This window comes from Heterodontus francisci, chromosome 13, assembly GCF_036365525.1.
Source record: "Heterodontus francisci isolate sHetFra1 chromosome 13, sHetFra1.hap1, whole genome shotgun sequence".
Taxonomy (NCBI): Eukaryota; Metazoa; Chordata; class Chondrichthyes; order Heterodontiformes; family Heterodontidae; genus Heterodontus; species Heterodontus francisci.
In genome coordinates this window covers 7,245,358-7,262,335 of record NC_090383.1, presented here as the reverse complement: position 1 = coordinate 7,262,335, position 16,978 = coordinate 7,245,358, and the positions used below count along the sequence as shown (strand labels likewise).

General features: G+C 42.7%; 1 protein-coding gene across 2 annotated transcripts in view; it reads left to right on the top strand.

Annotated features, from left to right (window-relative positions):
* The first annotated feature begins 326 nt into the window (after positions 1–326).
* Positions 327–16,978, top strand: part of macrod2 (mono-ADP ribosylhydrolase 2) — a 916,639-nt gene continuing 899,987 nt past the window's right edge. For both annotated transcript variants that reach the window (XM_068044311.1, XM_068044310.1), the window contains exon 1: positions 327–542. In XM_068044311.1, the coding sequence (XP_067900412.1) occupies positions 518–542 (25 nt within the window). In that variant the 5' untranslated portion in view covers positions 327–517. The remainder of the gene's footprint in view (positions 543–16,978) is intronic.

Sequence of the window (16,978 nt, the reverse complement as noted above, 5' to 3'; positions counted from 1 at the left end):
CAGTGAACCTCCTTCCTCTATTCCGTGTGTCGCTTTAAATAGTTCCGTCCCTTAAACACAGTAATAACTATACAAATCTATAATATATCTAAATATATAAACCCCTGGTAACCAGCCGCGTTCACATATCTTAATCCTTTTCTTTCATGATAAATCACTTAAACGAAAATTATTACTGCCGAAAACTTGTGACGGCGGCGCAACCGGCCTTGAACATTCGGGTGCACCAATAGAGTACGCGTCCGAGGATGATTGGCAAGTCAATCAACCCATGGACGTCGAAAGAAGCTGGTTCGCCCCGCCTCCTCCTGTCGGAGGGCGGGGCCAAACCATCAAGCTAGGTTGAGCGGGACGCGCCGTGCTCCGAGCAGAAAATAGACGGGAGTCTGTCGGCTGTGAGAGGCAGGCAGAGAAAGTGAGAGTGGGATAAAAGGTAACCTGCGTAGGCCGGTAGAAGTACTCGGTCTTGTCACACCGCTCTTGGGCAAACAACGCCAGCGACAGAGAAGGGGAAAACATGCCGAAAGAGAAGAAATCCACAGGTGGGTGTGTTCTGGAAGCCGGTGTGTGTATGTGTGAGGCTGTCTCTCCATCTGTCAGTGGGGAAGAGGGAGGGGAGACCTTGCCTCCTGTCATGATCGGCATCTCCTCACTGCCTTTCCTGGTCGGGGAAAGGTCTCTGCCGGGTGGCAGGCTGCTGAGGCAAGGCTTCTGGTTGTCATAGGAGCAGAGTAGGCCTTGAAGCGCAGTCTGTCAAAAGAAAGGAAGAGAAACACACACACACTCTTCCAGTGTCTAAGTCGATATCTCACGCTTTTCAGTCTACCCTGGAAGCACTAATGAACATCTGTCTGCAAATGAACAGACTTCTTTGTCTTCACACAAAGCTGGGGAGGACATTAAAGCATTAAAAAAAAAATCTCTTCCTTAAATATAAATTGGCACTTTTGTGAGTGTCATACAGTGGATCCAGTGGTGTTCACCTGAATTATAGTATTGCAGAATTATCCGATCTACGTTTGTGCTTCTGGTTGCTGAGACAACTCAATTGTTTATTTTTATGTGTATGTGGCGTGGTGGGGGCTCCACAATTTGTGCCTGGAAAGAAGGGATGTCTGTCAACATTAACACATGAAACATGAACATCATAGGCTCAGATGATGGGAAATGAGGGTTGTTTCTGGGAATTACACTTGTACTTGATATATACATTTTATTAGGGACTGTTAGTGCAGCCAGTTGTCAGTTTCAAGGGGCAATGTTAAATGATGATAGTGGTGCAGATATGGGATATATGACGCATGATTTCTAGTTCAGTTGGATTTCTGTTTGGGACATAATAAGCTGAGAGTTCTATATGAATGCCAGCAGCACCCTGAGGTTGTATTTCAGTCTTCTCGCCCTTTTTGAGGTATTGGTGTTGTATGTTTCTAAAGGCTTTTTCAATTCTTTGTGGGTAAGATGGTATGATTTAAATTGCATCTGACTGATATTTACCCTGCAGGTACACAAAATTGCATGGCAGTTGAGGTATTATTGCAAATTCTTCCCCAGAACAGTTTATGAACTTTTATGTCTACAAGCTGATCTAGAATGAGAAAGCTGGGAATAATTTAACAAGCAAAATGCACAATGGCTGCAAGTATATTATGAGGCAACAATACAGAATAATGTTACAGTCTTGTATGGGCAGTAAAATATTTTTTCCCCTGTTGTGGTGGAAAGATACTTTTTTACTTTTTTCTGATGTCTGTACCTCTGGTTGCAGCCTTAATTTTTTTTTGTGTATGTGGCTCCACAATCTGTCAACATTATGAAATAAAACAAGGACATCATAGGCTCAGTTGAAAAGCAAAGTGTCAGGAATAAGCCATTCAGACTTGAGACATGGTATTTGAACAAATTATTTGTATATTTTCTTTGCCTGGATGAAAATATTATGGTAGCAGTTGTAAACAATCTTGCTTAATGATGAGTAGGTGCTGAGTAGGGAGTGAAAATTATTAGCATTATAGGGAATTACTTGCAGGTGCTATGCTATTGCGATGTCTTAGCTTAAATTGCATCTTTCCTGCCAACATGCTGCAGATTTTTAGTTTGCAGTTTTAAAAGTAATGGATAGCTTTTCTTTTCATATACAGTGACTGCTTTAATATAATTTATTTATAGTCTTATTACCTCCGTGTTATAAAATTCTGTTCATAGCCATGATAAGTTTGTGACTATAGTACTGAGTGTAGGACTGAATTCAGTTTTCTCCTGTGCCCTGCCAACATTTTCTTTAACCAGGCTTCTGTTCTGGAAGTTAACAGTGTTGCATCAGAGAAGATATGGCCTCGATGCTACACTACGTTTGCGTACTCTTCTTTTATCTGATATTTTATATGAGATCAATCCATATTGATGGGTTGAAAGTCAATACTGTTCGGTGACTGAGAGACTGCTTTATGAAATGAAGTTAGTCAGTGTTAATCGAACTCCTATCACTGTGAGGCCAAAGCCCAAACTGCACCAATTCAGACTTCTCATTCAGAGGCAATATGAATGTTTACTGTAGGGAAATTGAATTTCACACTTGTGCAGTTAAGGCGCTCTTCTGAGGCTGCACTTAAAACTCGTTGAGATATTCTTAGATGTGAGATGCGTGATTTGGAACTGCTTGATGCAGAAAAGAGGGCAAGCATTCCATTTCTCAATGTGCACGTTCCAAAACTTGATCGTCAAGAATTCACCCATTGAAGAAAGTGAAGGGAGAATATAAATTAGTTGCCAAGGTTGCTCTAACTAAGAGAATGACAACACCCAATTGTCGTATTTATATTGTGAAGAAACCTTATTAGTCTTGAAAGCTTTATTTTGCCAGTTTTCTTTGGCAATATTTTCCCCCTCCCCTCCTCCTAAAGGTATTGATAAGTATGGTTCTGATGGTGCTGGGTCCCCTTTGGGTTCATATGAGCATTGACGGTGCGTGTTGGCTATAGATGTTAGTGTACTGGGCAGTATGGCTAAGGCTGGCAGAGTTTCCATTTCTCTGACCACTACTCTTTGGAAGCCCCCTCCTTAAATCTCTGCAACCTTTTCCATTTCTCTCCCCTCCCTCAAAAGCCTTGTCAATTCCAAACTGATGGATCAAGCACTACTCATGGTGTTGCTACCTGTGGCTCATTGCCTGTTCATTTCTTAATATACTCTATCTTTTTTCCACCCTCTAAAATGCTTGGGACATTTTCTATGTTAAAGGTGTTGTACCAGTCTGTTATAGACTGGAACTAGAATATGTATAGTATATATGGGGAAAAAGGGTCTGATGAGGCACCGCTATGCTGAATTGTGCCTTTCATATTGTCATGGAATGAGGTGATGATACTTAGTAGCTTTGGTGGACATTGATCTATGCTAGGAGTCTGAAGAGACCACGTCTGCTGACTAGGTCAAAGGCTTTGGTGAGATCTATGAAAGCAACGTAGAGGGGCATCTGTTGTTCACGGCATTTCTCCTGTAGCTGGCGAAGGGAGAACAGCATGTCAGTGGTGGATCTCTCTGCTCGAAAGCCGCACTGTGCCTCAGGGGACACACGCTCAGCCAGCTTCTGGAGTCTGTTTAAAACAACTCGAGCAAAGACATTCCCAACTATGCTGAGAAGGGAGATTCCACGGTAGTTATTCCAGTCACAGCGGTCACTCTTGTTCTTATAGAGGGTGATGATATTGGCATCGCGCATGCCCTGTGGTACTGCTCCCTCATCCCAGCACAGGTAAAGCAGTTCATGGAGTGCTGAGAGTATAGCAAGCTTGGCACTCTTGATTATTTCAGGGGTAATGACGTCCTTTCCAGGGGCTTTTCCACTGGCTAGAGAATCAATGGCATCACTGAGTTCCAATATGAAAGGCACAATTCAGCATGGTGGTGCCTCATCAGACTCCTTTCCTATCCTGAGTGGCATGAAACAGGACTGTGTTCTTGCACCTACGCTGTTTGGGATCTTCTCACTGCTGCTCTCACATGCGTTCAAGTCTTCAGAAGAAGGAATTTTCCTCCACACAAGATCAGATGGCTGGTTGTTCAACTTTGCCTGTCTTAGAGCGAAGAACAAAGTACGGAAAGTCGTCATCAGGGACCTCCTCTTTGTTGACGATGCTGCATTAACATCCCACACAGATGAGTGTCTGCAGAGACTCATCGACAGGATTGCGGCTGCCTGCAACGAATTTGGCCTAACCATCAGCCTCAAGAAAACGAACATCATGGGACAGGACGTCGGAAATGCCCCATCCATCAATATCGGCGACCACACTCTGGAAGTGGTTCAAGAGTTCACCTACCTAGGCTCAACTATCACCAGTAACCTGTCTCTCGATGCAGAAATCAACAAGCGCATGGGAAAGGCGTCCACTGCTATGTCCAGACTGGCCAAGAGGGTGTGGGAAAATGGCACACTGTCACGGAACACAAAAGTCCGAGTGTATCAAGCCTGTGACCTCAGTACCTTGCTCTACGGCAGCGAGGCCTGGACAACGTATGTCAGCCAAGAGTGACGTCTCAACTCATTCCATCTTCGCTGCCTCCAGAGAATCCTTGGCATCAGACGGCAGGACCGTATCTCCAACACAGAAGTCCTCGAGGCAACATCCCCAGCATATACACCCTACTGAGCCAGCGGCGCTTGAGGTGGCTTGGCCATGTGAGCCGCATGGAAAATGGCAGGATCCCCAAGGACGCATTGTACAGCGAGCTCGTCACTGGTATCAGACCCACCGGCCGTCCATGTCTCCGCTTTAAAGACGTCTGCAAACGTGACATGAAGTCCTGTGACATTGATCACAAGTCGTGGGAGTCAGTTCAGTGATTGCCAGAGCTGGCAGACAGCCATAAAGGCGGGGCGAATGAGTGGCGAGTCGAAGAGACTTAGCAGTTGGCAGGAAAAAAGACAGAAGCTCAAGGAGAGAGCGAACTGTGTAACAGCCCCGACAACCAATTTTATCTGCAGCACCTGTGGAAGAGTCTGTCACTCTGGAATTGGCCTTTTATAGCCACTCCAGGCGCTGCTTCACAAACCACTGACCACCTCTAGGCGCTTACCCATTGTCTCTCGAGACAATGAGGCCAAAGAAGAAGATGGGAAAACATCTTTGACATCCGCAAATTTTATGTAAGAAACACCTTGTATTGCAAGCGTTCAAGCCACCAGTTCGGTAACTAAAATATTTCTAGTATTGATACAGCATGATTGCAAACGTGATGTTAGTTATATCTTTCTACAGATGGCAAGCCTCTTGTAAACAACCACATTTCTAGTGACAAAGAGGGTCATGACTTCTCAATTAACATAATTTCAGAGACTGTTCTGAATTGATCATGTTATGGAGATCATCAGCTATTTTAAGAAAGATGTTGTGTTAAAATTATTAGGGATGTAATGGGACAACTGACAGAATCTTTTGGGAGACAGCTGAGAATGGAGGTTTGAAGACATCTGCTGACTTTAAGAAATCTGAATGAGGAGCGTTTCAGTAGGACTGTCACTAAATTTCAAAAATACATAAGTCGGCATTACCACATAATGTACAAAATGATCTCACAGCCATTTGCCACTGGGCATGAGATCTTTACAAAATGGGGACACTTGAAGTATTGGTCATTGTTTAGGTTGTAACTTTTTTGTGATCACAGTCACTTATTTGTTTATGATCCTTCTGAAGATCAACAAACCCAAAGAATAAAATCCACCAACTGACCCCAGTTTGGCAAAAAACAAGCCGACAAGATTGCACTTTTATAAATTTGACTTTAACACTGAAACCAAAATGAACATAAATTAAACATGAGCTACTAATTAAATCACAGTCGATATATATAATATACCTTAAAAGATTACATGTTCATTATCAGATGCAACAAAGATAGATCTTGTGGATTCACTGGACAGTTTGCTCGGCAAAGATGGCACTGAACAGTCGTAAAGATACTCCAAAATGGATGATGATCCGTATTATTGAGCAAAATCTTGGCAATTAGGGAAATCGGGGTTTATAGAGGACACTTGCAATAATTTGGGGGAAATACCATGTTTGGTAAAAGGTACAATGAATCCAGCCATGTTGATTACAGGAAGTATGTCTGCCTCCCTCTTCTGGCAGTATGCTATGGGAAATTAGCTTATGCAGGCTCAAACGAGTGAGAACTCGCAATGCAAAACTTCAAAGCTGGCAAATTTTCAAAGTGGTCACCTAAACGTTTGGCGTGGAAAATTGAAATTTTTAGTGCAAAGAGGTGTCCTGCATTGGTCAATTGTAGCAGAGTATAGAACTTTATTGTACATCTATCCCGTGCTGCACCTGATCTGGGAGTGTTTGTTGACACTGTGTTCCAAGAGTGGACAAGTATTCTATTCACCACCACTGTTGTTCTCCCCACTGCTGCAAAGTAAAATATGTTCTCCTGTCTCCCGATGTAAAATAAGTCTGTTTAAAACTTTTCTGCATAAGAGGGCCATTTTAAGTATTGACATATTCTCAAGGACTCTGTGTACCAATGATTGTGCGAGCTAATCAGAAGGAAAACAGTGCTTTCATTGTAGGTGATGCATTTTATTAAATAACAGCAACTGAATTAATGTGTTACTAAGTGGTAAATACAGAAGAAATATAGAATGTGGAATTCTTGAGGCTGTCCATGATTGAGCAAACAGAAATCTGATGAACCTGTGAACTCCAATTTGAAAATAGATGGTGTAATAGTTGCATGTTGAAGTTGTACGCTGGCCCAGAAAAAGAATGATGGTTCCAGCCTACAAGTCCTATCTTGGGTCATTAGAAACATGAGTTTTGCACTGGATTTTATATTATTTACATGGTGAGGATTTGAATATTAAATGAAGAATTCAATTACATTTATTTTACATGGTCTTCCAGCCCAAATGCCTATTTCCATACACTCGCATTGTACGGAATGTTTCATTCCAGACATTAATAAATGTTGGTGTGTAGGAATCTGGCTACTTAATAAACATCATATGATGTACAACATGAGAGCTATATTTATCAAGAGTGTTGAAGTGTGCAGGAGAAGCTCTGTTTACTTCTTTCGGATTAACTTCCTATTGATACCAGTTTGAAGACTGAAATTCATAGAATCAGGGATTCATAGAATATTGCAACACAGGAGGCCATTCAGCCCAGGTAAAAGAGTCTGTGTCGACTCATGTAGAGCTAGCTGTCCAGCTGAGCAAAATATAAATCTGATTGTTTTCTTGATTTTTGTGGCCAGATAGAAGTTAATTTAACAGAATTTCTGGATAATTAGCTCAATGAAAGCCAGACAAAAAGGGATTTATTTCTTTCTGGTTTTTGTGGCTGATAACTTGGTACTGTGGTGAAAACCAAACAATTAGTAAAGTTATACTATTTTGGCATTCGCAAGTTTACAAATGTGCCTTTCCTAGCTTGAGTTACCTATTGCATTGACAATAATAGTACATCTTTGCAGTTCTGGATTATACTTGGTTTAACACTGGCTGTGACAGCTCAATAAAGTGAGTCAGTATATGTAGGATTGTTCCTGTGCTAAACTGCATCATAAATAAAACACCAGACATAAATAGTAAATCCTGTTCCTGTTATCCCTGTTGGATTTTGGTTTAGATTTTTTTTCCCTACAAACAATCCATTTTGTTTTCTTCTTTTTAATTCAACCCCATTTCTCATTTGTTGCAAATTCTCATTACTAAATTTCTTTTGAACTGTGAGTTGAGTGAGTGAGCTGATTTTTTTTTTTTTCCCCGTTCATTTATTGTCTGACCCTGTGAAATGAATATACGGCACTGTGGAATGTGTGTTTTTTCTGTTCTGTGGGGACATGCTTTGGAGGTTTTCTGCCTACCGTTGTGCCCTAGCTTATGTGATCACAAACTTGTGATGTTGGGTTTGTGAAGTTAGACCAAACCAGTTGGCTTATTTTTGTTGAATACATAGTTTCTGTTGTACTTCTATGTCACAAGCTGCGAGACAGAAAATCATTATGCGTATTAAAAGTGATAGCCAATTAATTTCATGGTTTCATAGCCTTTCTATCTGAGCAGAGCAAAATATGCACAATGCAAATTTAGTCGTGACAAATATGCAGTTGGAGAATCTGCCGAAGATTTTAAATAATGAAAAGGAATATGCTGAAGCGATCCCCACCCACAAGTATCACTTCGATAAATGGAGGTATATGAATTTCAAGCTCTTGCCATGATATGTGAGTGCCCACTCCTGCCTGTTGGAAAACTATCCCTTTTTACTGTTGTGTTGCACAATGCTTTGCATGGAGTTCTATGTTAGAATAGCTGGAAGTAACATTTTAAATGACAATCTGGAAAATGTAAGTATTGTTTTGAAAAACCCAAGTCTGTGTCATTTTCTAGACATTCATTTGTAGTAGAGGAGATGTTTGGTTGCTCCACTAGAGTCAGCATACTTTGATCAGATTAAACCATGGTTGTGTATTTACAGCCACCTTCAGTCTGACTTTTTTGACAAAGGGTTATAGACCGAAAGATGAGGCTCACTGTGCTGCACGTGACAAAATCTTTGTAATTTCTGTCACTGTAACTGAGAATGCACAGTGGTAGTTCTCACTGGGTTGTAGTTGTATTTTGTTGACCATTAGATGGAGTCTGTAGCACAAAAACAGGCCATTCGGCCCAACTGGTCTACCCCAGCATTTATGCCCAAGACCTTCTAATGCTGTCAGGAAATAACCTTTTTATTCCTTTCTCCTTCATGTGCTTACCTTGCTTCCCTTTAAGTGCATTCACTTAAGCTTACTGTTTAAAATGTAGATTCCATTTTAAGAATGGCGACAGTTTATTTCTTTTCCTCTGCTTATTTGTTGTCTTTCTGATTATTATTTTTTGTTTGCTTTTCCTTCTCTTGCATTCTCTTTCCTTTTTAGTTCTGTATCTGTTCTCTACCTCTGCTTTGACATGCAGTCCAGGTTGCTCAGGCAGTTGAGTGATAGACTGAAGGGCCAGGAGGTCTTGCTTGGGTCTGAATTCCAGCAAAGTTCACTTCACCTAATCTGAAATGAAAAGAAGAAATGCTGGAAACAGTCAGCAGATCACGTTTCAGGTTGATGACCTTTTATCAGGACTGTTAATAGCAGTTCGGATTAAAAATTGATTAGTTACCTAATGTTTCAGTTAATGTAAATATAGATTGTTAAAGTAAAGAATTAAGGCCCTCTGAGAAATGCTTCTTCAAAATTAAATGGTAGTGTGGATCCTTTGTCAGTATTTGTTACAGAATACTGGAATGTTTTTATCCTGTCTTCAAAAAGCCTAACACATTTAGTGTGGAATTTTTTACTAACCCATCAACATAGACTGACCACCTTAGCTTCTAGTGGGACTCCTGAATGGAGCCTGCAATGTTGCAGTACTTTTTCTTCAGATGTTGCTGTCCTGTGAAAGAAATTGCTGAATAAATACAGTAGTTGCAGGCTTTACCAGAGGTTGTTTCTGTGAATGCGTCCTTTTGAAATATATGTTTTAATTTGACTTCTGCGGACCTGATCAGAGATACCAGCAGTGGCGGCAGAGATTAAAAGAGAGTGAGTGAGTGGGAGAACGGCTTGGCCCTGATAGGTGTATTTCTAAAAAAAATGAAGAGTGAAGTCACAGGACAGCAGGTAGGTGATTTGTTGATGAGTATTCGTATTTTATCTTAAAACTAGGGCAGCTGTTTAAACTAGGATTGTGAAACTAAGAAAATTTCAATTTCAGTAAGTATCACAGTAAGGAAATTAGTATTGAGTGTTAGCACTGAGCTAGTCTAGAGGCATGAATATGAAGTGGTAGTTATTAGAAAGTATTAACTCGATCTTAAAAGAGGGAACTGACACTATTTTTCATAGATCATGGACAAGCAGCTGAGATCTCTTGCTTGAAATTCCTGTGCCATGTGGGAATTTCATGTATCTTGGGGGACCATGTATGTAGGAAATCTCTCCAGATGCGTGAGCTTGCTCAGGATTTCTGAGCTTGAGGGACATCTTGAGTCACTGGATCATCAGGGAGGATGTGTTTCCTGGATCAAACGTTCCAGGCGGTGTCACCCCTCAAGAGTGTGCGAGTTCAGGATTGTAGATGGGTGGCCATGTGGAAGAGTAGGAAGAGGCAGGAGATGCAGGAGTCTTTGGGTGTGTGCCACTCTCAAACTGGTACTCAGTTTTGGAGACTGCTGGGAGTGCAGTCCAGACCATAGCACCAATGGGTAAGGGACTGCACAGCAGAGAACAGCGAATAATAGAAATGCAGTCGTTAAAGGAGATCCCACAGTTAGGGAACAGACAGGTATTTCTATAACGGTCATCCTGAGTCTCACATGGTGTGTTGCCTCCCTGGTGCCAGAGTAAAGGACATTTATGGAGAGGGTGCAGAATGTTCTGCCGGGGGAAGGGAGTGAGCCAGAAGTTGTGGTACACATTGGTACAAACGACATAGAGGGCGCAGGTATTGAGGTCTTTCTGCCAGATTTTCAGAAGCAGACAAGGAACTTAAAACCTAAGACTGCAAAGGTAATAACTGTGGCTTACTCCCAACACCATGCACTAGTGAGTAGAAATCAGAAGATAAGGAGGATTAATGCATGGCTTGAGGCAAGGTGCAAGATGGAGGGCTTCAGATTCTTGGGACAGTGGGACCAGTTCTGGGGCGGGAGGTATCTATTCAAAAGGGAACGGGTTGCATTAATGGGACTGGGACCAATGTGCTCGCGGTGAGGTTCACTAGTGTAGTTGGAGGGTTTTAACTATATGCTGGTGCTCATCCCCTGCCAATTTAGAAGTAGAAAAGAGTAATAAGGTGCATAAGAGTGAGTGTGTTTTATAGTATTAGTGAAGGAAGTAGTGCTATATTACATAGGCGCAAAGAAGGACTATAAGGAATACAAAGACAGGTTTACAATGCATGTATGTCAACTGTTATGACCAGGTGAGAAGGGGTCTAGGGTTCCCTCTTAGCCTTCACCTGGTCTTACCATAAGAGGGTTTAATTTTAAACAGTATTTTTAGCTCCCCTTTGGTGAATCCTTGTTCACTGCTTTTCAATTATAAGGCAAAGAAACCAGCCGAACAGGTTTTCTTCAGTTTAAAGAAGAGAAGTTGAACTTTATTAAACTTAAACTCTAATTTGATTAACGTCTACGGGTACGCAACGCGCCCACGTGATACACACCTGCAGATCGAGACACAAAAGAACAGAAGAAATAAAGTGGATAAGTTTGAGGCAATATCTGAAGATGGTTTTGGTTACTGTTCTTCGAGCTTGCTGTAGAATCCTTGATTGTAGGTAGGTCTTGCTTTTTGTTGGGGCCCAGGATTATTCTTGCACCTTGTTTGATGTAGGAGACTTTTCTCCCTTGAGGTTCACGTGTCTTCAGTGGGTCCAGAGGCTTGTGAGAAAGAGATGGGAGCAGACAAGAGAGGTCTTCTCAGTCCAGGAGCAAATAGTCTTTGAGTTCAAAGACTGTCTGTGCAGTTCAAAAAAACTCAGGTTGCCCAACAGGTTATTCATGTGACTTAAAGGCCTGCTACCCAACCCGAACCCAATGGGACCCGACGACATGTGTCGGGGTCAGGTCGCTCTTCCAGGTCCAACTTTTGGGCTCGGGCTGGGTCGGGGATACACAGTATTAATTGGACTTGAAAGGTTGTTTAAAAAGATGAAGATTAGAGCCATGGAGTCAGTGATTGTTTGGTCACAGTTAAACAGAAATCCATGGAGTTGTGCCCAGACAGGTTGTGTCACACTGTACCAGTATCTGCATTGCTTAAAATAAACACGGCAATTGCCGAAGGCTCAGAAAATATCATAAATTACCTAGACTGCTGCTTTACAGGTTGAAATACTTGCTGCAAGTTTATCCAGTGAGCAGCTGAGATGCAGAGACCAGGAAGGTCCTGAGTGATTATTATAAAATATACAGTATTTATATAAAAAATATAAAATGATCACTCAGCACTCTCGTCTACACACATAGAATACTGTACTGTGTGTGTGTAGACTACAGTTCTGACAGTGATCATTTTATATTTTATAATAATCACTCGGGACCTTCCTGGTCTCTGCATCTCAACTGCTCACTGGACAAACTTACAGCAAGTATTTCAAACTGAAAAAGTGAAAAACTGATTCGAATCGGAAGGTAGGTAAAGTGAACATTCCGGTGGTCGGATCGGGCACAGGAACAAATGGAAGGACTCTGGCCTGGTCGGGCTTGAGTTGGATGTGGTTCTGTCGGGTTCGGGTCGGGTTTTGTTTTCAGACCTGAACAGGCCTTTAATATGACTAGCTGATTTGACCACGTCTGTTTGTGGATTCGGCCATCTCAGCAGTCGTCCTGTAATGTGAGCTTCCTCGCCTTCAATGTCTGGTGATCAAAGTCCATTGTGGGTTGAACGTGTCATGGCATGGTTCTTTGTCTCTACAAGCACTGTCTGTTGGTATGTAAATGTTTGTTTTTTCCAGTCACGGCTGATCTGTTAAACAAGTCCTGTCCTCACTCCAACAACGGTTTAAAATCAGTGTTCGTATGACAAAATTAACCTGCCTCATTCTTGGCAGGTAGGGGTCTGCATGACACAACATACAAAGTATGGTGAATAAGGTTGATGAGCTACAAGCACAAATAGGCGTGTGGGAATATAATGTGGCAATAACTGAAATGTGGCTTAAAATTGTTGAGAACTGTGTGCTTAATGTTCAAGGGTACAAGTGTTCAGAAAAGATAAGGAAAAAAGGGAGGTGGGATGGCAGTACTGATTAGGGAAGAAATTATCGTGTTGAAAAGGGTGGAGGTTCTTCAAGGAACAAAGACAGAATCCATTTGGCTAGAGTTGAGAAGAAAAAAGGGTATGATCACAATACTTGGGGGAATTCTTTAGGCCTCTAAATAGTGCGAGAGAGAGTTCGAGGAGCAAACCTGTAGGGAAGTCAGATGTGCAAGAACTGCAGAGTAATGATATTGGAGGACTATAATTACCTAAATATCAATTGGGATAATGTTAGAGTAAAAGTTAAGGAGGGAGGAATTTCTGAAATGCATTCAAGAGAACTTCTTTGACCAGTATGACCTCAGTCCAACTAAAAAGAAGCATTGCTGGATCTGGTGCTGGGAAATGATTTGGGCCAAGTGGACCAAGTGTCATTGGGGGAGCACTTTGGTAAGAGTGATCCTTGTATCATAAGATTTAGATTAGGAATAGAGAAGAGCAAGAAACAATCTAATGTTCAACTTCTAAATTGGAAGAGAGGGATGGAGGGGTTCTAGTCAGGGTAAAATGGAACTAAAGATTGACAGCAAAACCTGAAATGGAGCAATGGGTGATCTTTAAGGAGGAGATTTTTCAGGTGCAGGCTCAGTACATTCCAACAAGGAAGAAAGATAGGCGAACCAAAGGCAGAGTTCCTTGGATGATGAGGGAGACAGAGAATATAATGAAACCAAAAAATTGGGTGTATAATGCATGTCAGATGAATTCTTGAAGTGAGAACTAGGCCAAATACAGTAAGTTGGCAGGGGAAGTGATGAGGAAGATAAGACCGGCAAAATGAGAATACAATGGGAGATAACATAGAGGGGAACTCAAAAATCTTGCACCGGCTTGTAAGTAGTAAGCAGGTAGTAAGAGGCAGGGTGGGGCCTATTGGAACATAGAGGGTGATTATATGCTTAGAGGTGCAGGGCAAAGCTAGAATACTTGATGAGTACATTGTATCTAAGGCAGAGGATGTTGAAAAAATATTGGTAGAAGTGGAGATAGTAGAGGTAATGAATGGGGTGAAAATTGATGGGCAGTATGTACTGGAAAGGCTGGCTATGCATAGAATGGATAAGTGGCCTGGTCCAGATGGCTTGCATCCTGGGTTGCTAAAGGAAGTGGGAGTGGAGATACAGCAGGGTTTGCCATAATCTTCCAATCAGCACGAGATATTGGGGAGGTGCCAGAGGATTGGAGAGCGGCAAATGTGATGCCCTTATTCAAGAAAAGATGTAAGGATATTCCTTGGGCTGAACTTTATGGGTCCCCTGGAGATGGCGTTGGAGGTAGCGGGGGCCTTGAATTGCACCAGAATGTAGTTGCGGGCAGGATAGGTCGATGATGCCCTTCCTGCCCAGAGGACAATTGGTAATTGGCCGGTAATAGGCCACTTAAGGGCCTCATCCTGCTACAGCTGGGATTTAACCAGTGGCAGAAAACGGGGGTGGGTGGGGTACCTCCGCCACGTGGAGAGCTCACCCAGTATAACAAGGCGACCTCCCTGTGGGCTTGGGGGGCCTCCTCCAGGGGCAATTTGTTGCCCACTGAGTGCCCCGGCCAGGAAAAACTCAAGCAACATTTAACGCCCCTCCCCTCCGCACTAAACACCCACCCTGTTTTTAAAGGGGTGGGGATCCCAGTGCTAGACTGTTAATTGCCTGAGCACCGTACAATCGTGCTGGAGGTCGGGGGAAGGGGAGGGGTCTTCAAATATCTGAGGCGGGGTTCCTCCCCTCCTTTTCGGCCCGCGCCACAGAATTCAGCTTCAAGTAACTACAAGCTGGTCAGTTTAACATCACTGGTGGGTAAGGTTTTAGAAACAATGATATGTCAACAGGCGCTTGGAGAGGTTTGAGTCAATTCAGGAGATCCAGCACAGATTTTTGAAAGACAGATTGTGCTTGACGAATCTGATTGAATTTTTTCATGAAGTAGCAGTGAAGGTTGATGAGGGAATGCGGTGGATGTTGTCTATCTGGACTTTAAGAAAGCTTTTGATGAAGTACCACATAAAAGGCGGATTAACAAAATTGAGGCTCGTGGAATAGGAGGGTCAGTGTCAGCTTGGATTAAAAAAAATAGACTGAAGGACAGAAACAGCAAGACGTGGTAAATGAACAAAGAAAATTACAGCACAGGAACAGGCCCTTCGGCCTTCCAAGCCTGCGTCGATCCAGATCCTTGATCTAAACCTGTCGCCTATTTTCTAAGGGTCTGTATCTCTTTGCTTCCTGCCCATTCATGTATCTGTCTAGATCCATCTTAAAAGACGCTATCGTGCCCACGTCTACCACCTCCACTGGCAACACGTTCCAGGCACCCACCACCCTCTGCGTAAAGAACTTTCCATGCATATCCCCCCTAAACTTTTCCCCTCTCACTGTGAACTCGTGACCCCTAGTAATTGAATCCCCCACTCTGGGGAAAAATGGTTGTTTTTCAGACTGGAGGATGGTAGACAGTGGTGTTGCCCAACCTTCAGTGCTAGGGCCTGACTTGGATATTGGAATACAGAGTAAAACTTCAAAATGTACCGATGATAACTGGCTTGAAAGTGTGGCAGACAGTGAGTATGATAGCAGTGGACTGTAACAGGACGTATATAGGCTATCAGAATCGGAAGACAAGTGGCAGATGGAATTTAGTACAGAGAAGTGTGAAGTGAAGCATTTTGGCAGAAGGGATAAGGAAAAGCAATATAGACTAAATGGCACAGTTCTCAAGAGTGTACAGGGACAGAGGGACCTGGGCGGGGGGGGCGGTGGGGGTGGAATTTATGTGCACAGATCTTTGAAGGTGGCAGGACATGTTGAGAGAGTATTTAGCAAACCGTATGGGATTCTGGGCTTCATAAATAGAGGTATTAAGTACAAAGGCAGGGAAATTATTCCAAACCTTTTATAAAGCTCTGGTTAGGCCGCAACTCGAGTACTGCGTCCCGTTTTGGTCACTACCTTTAGGAAGGATGTGAGGGTGCAGAGGAGATTTACCAGAATGGTTACAGGGCTGAGGGATTTTAGCTACAAGGTTAGGGGAAGCTAGGGTTGTTCTCCTTGGAGTGAAGGAAATTGAGGAGGATTTGATAAAGGGGTACTAGATTATGACAGGAATAGATAAAGTGGACAAAGAAAAGCTGTTCCCATTAATGATGGTACAAGGATGAGGGGACACAGATTTTATGGTTTTGGGCAAGGAATGCAGGGGGATTGTGAGGAAGAACTTTGTTAAGCAATGTGAGATAATCTGAAACTTGCTGCCTGCAATGATGGTGGAAGTGAAGATGATTGATTTCAAAAGGGAATTGGATGAACACTTAAGGGAAATAAACTTGCAGCCCTTTGGACATTGAGCAGGGGAATGGGACTGAGTGGATTGCTGTACAGAGAGCCTGCATGTATTCAGTGGGCTGAATAGCCTCCTCTACTGTAATGAGTCTGTGATCTACCGTTAAATATGTGTAAACACTCATCGCTGAGCAAAAATAATTGCATTTATACGTGCTCAGTTCTACAAGATGAGCATCTGAGTCAGCTCCGAGCATCAACAATACTAAATATGAACCCCGTATTCCAGCTGCAGAAATTCCGACACACAAAATGCTGGTCTATGAAACTGCCACTTAGATGAGGGGGCTGGTTTTGATGGTGTATATACAGATGAGCTGCTCGCAAGGTCTGGTGTCTCTGTATCCAAGCTTAAAGAGCACTGGTATAAAAGTAGTGATATATACATGAAAGAAGTATGTTGATTCTTTGATCGTTTAATTATTAGAAGGGCAACTGATTGGCGACTTTTTTTTATTTTAATGAAGCTGTTGTATTTGTTTGACCTGCTGCTGAACGAAATAACACCCCACTGGAAGTGGTGAGCAAATTCTGCTACCTTAGGTTCACTGTGACATAATCTGTCCCTTGATGCAGAGCTTGATACTTCTTTTTTCTTTTGGGCCTCCTTATCTCGAGAGACAATGGATACGCGCCTGGAGGTGGTCAGTGGTTTGTGAAGCAGCGCCTGGAGTGGCTATAAAGGCCAATTCTAGAGTGACAGGCTCTTCCACAGGTGCTGCAGAGAAATTTGTTTGTCGGGGCTGAGGTGGAGAAGGAGCAGCGGGACCCTAGAGAAGTCTTGAGAAAAGGTGCCCCGATCACCCAAAAAATCCACGAACGGCCCCCCAGCC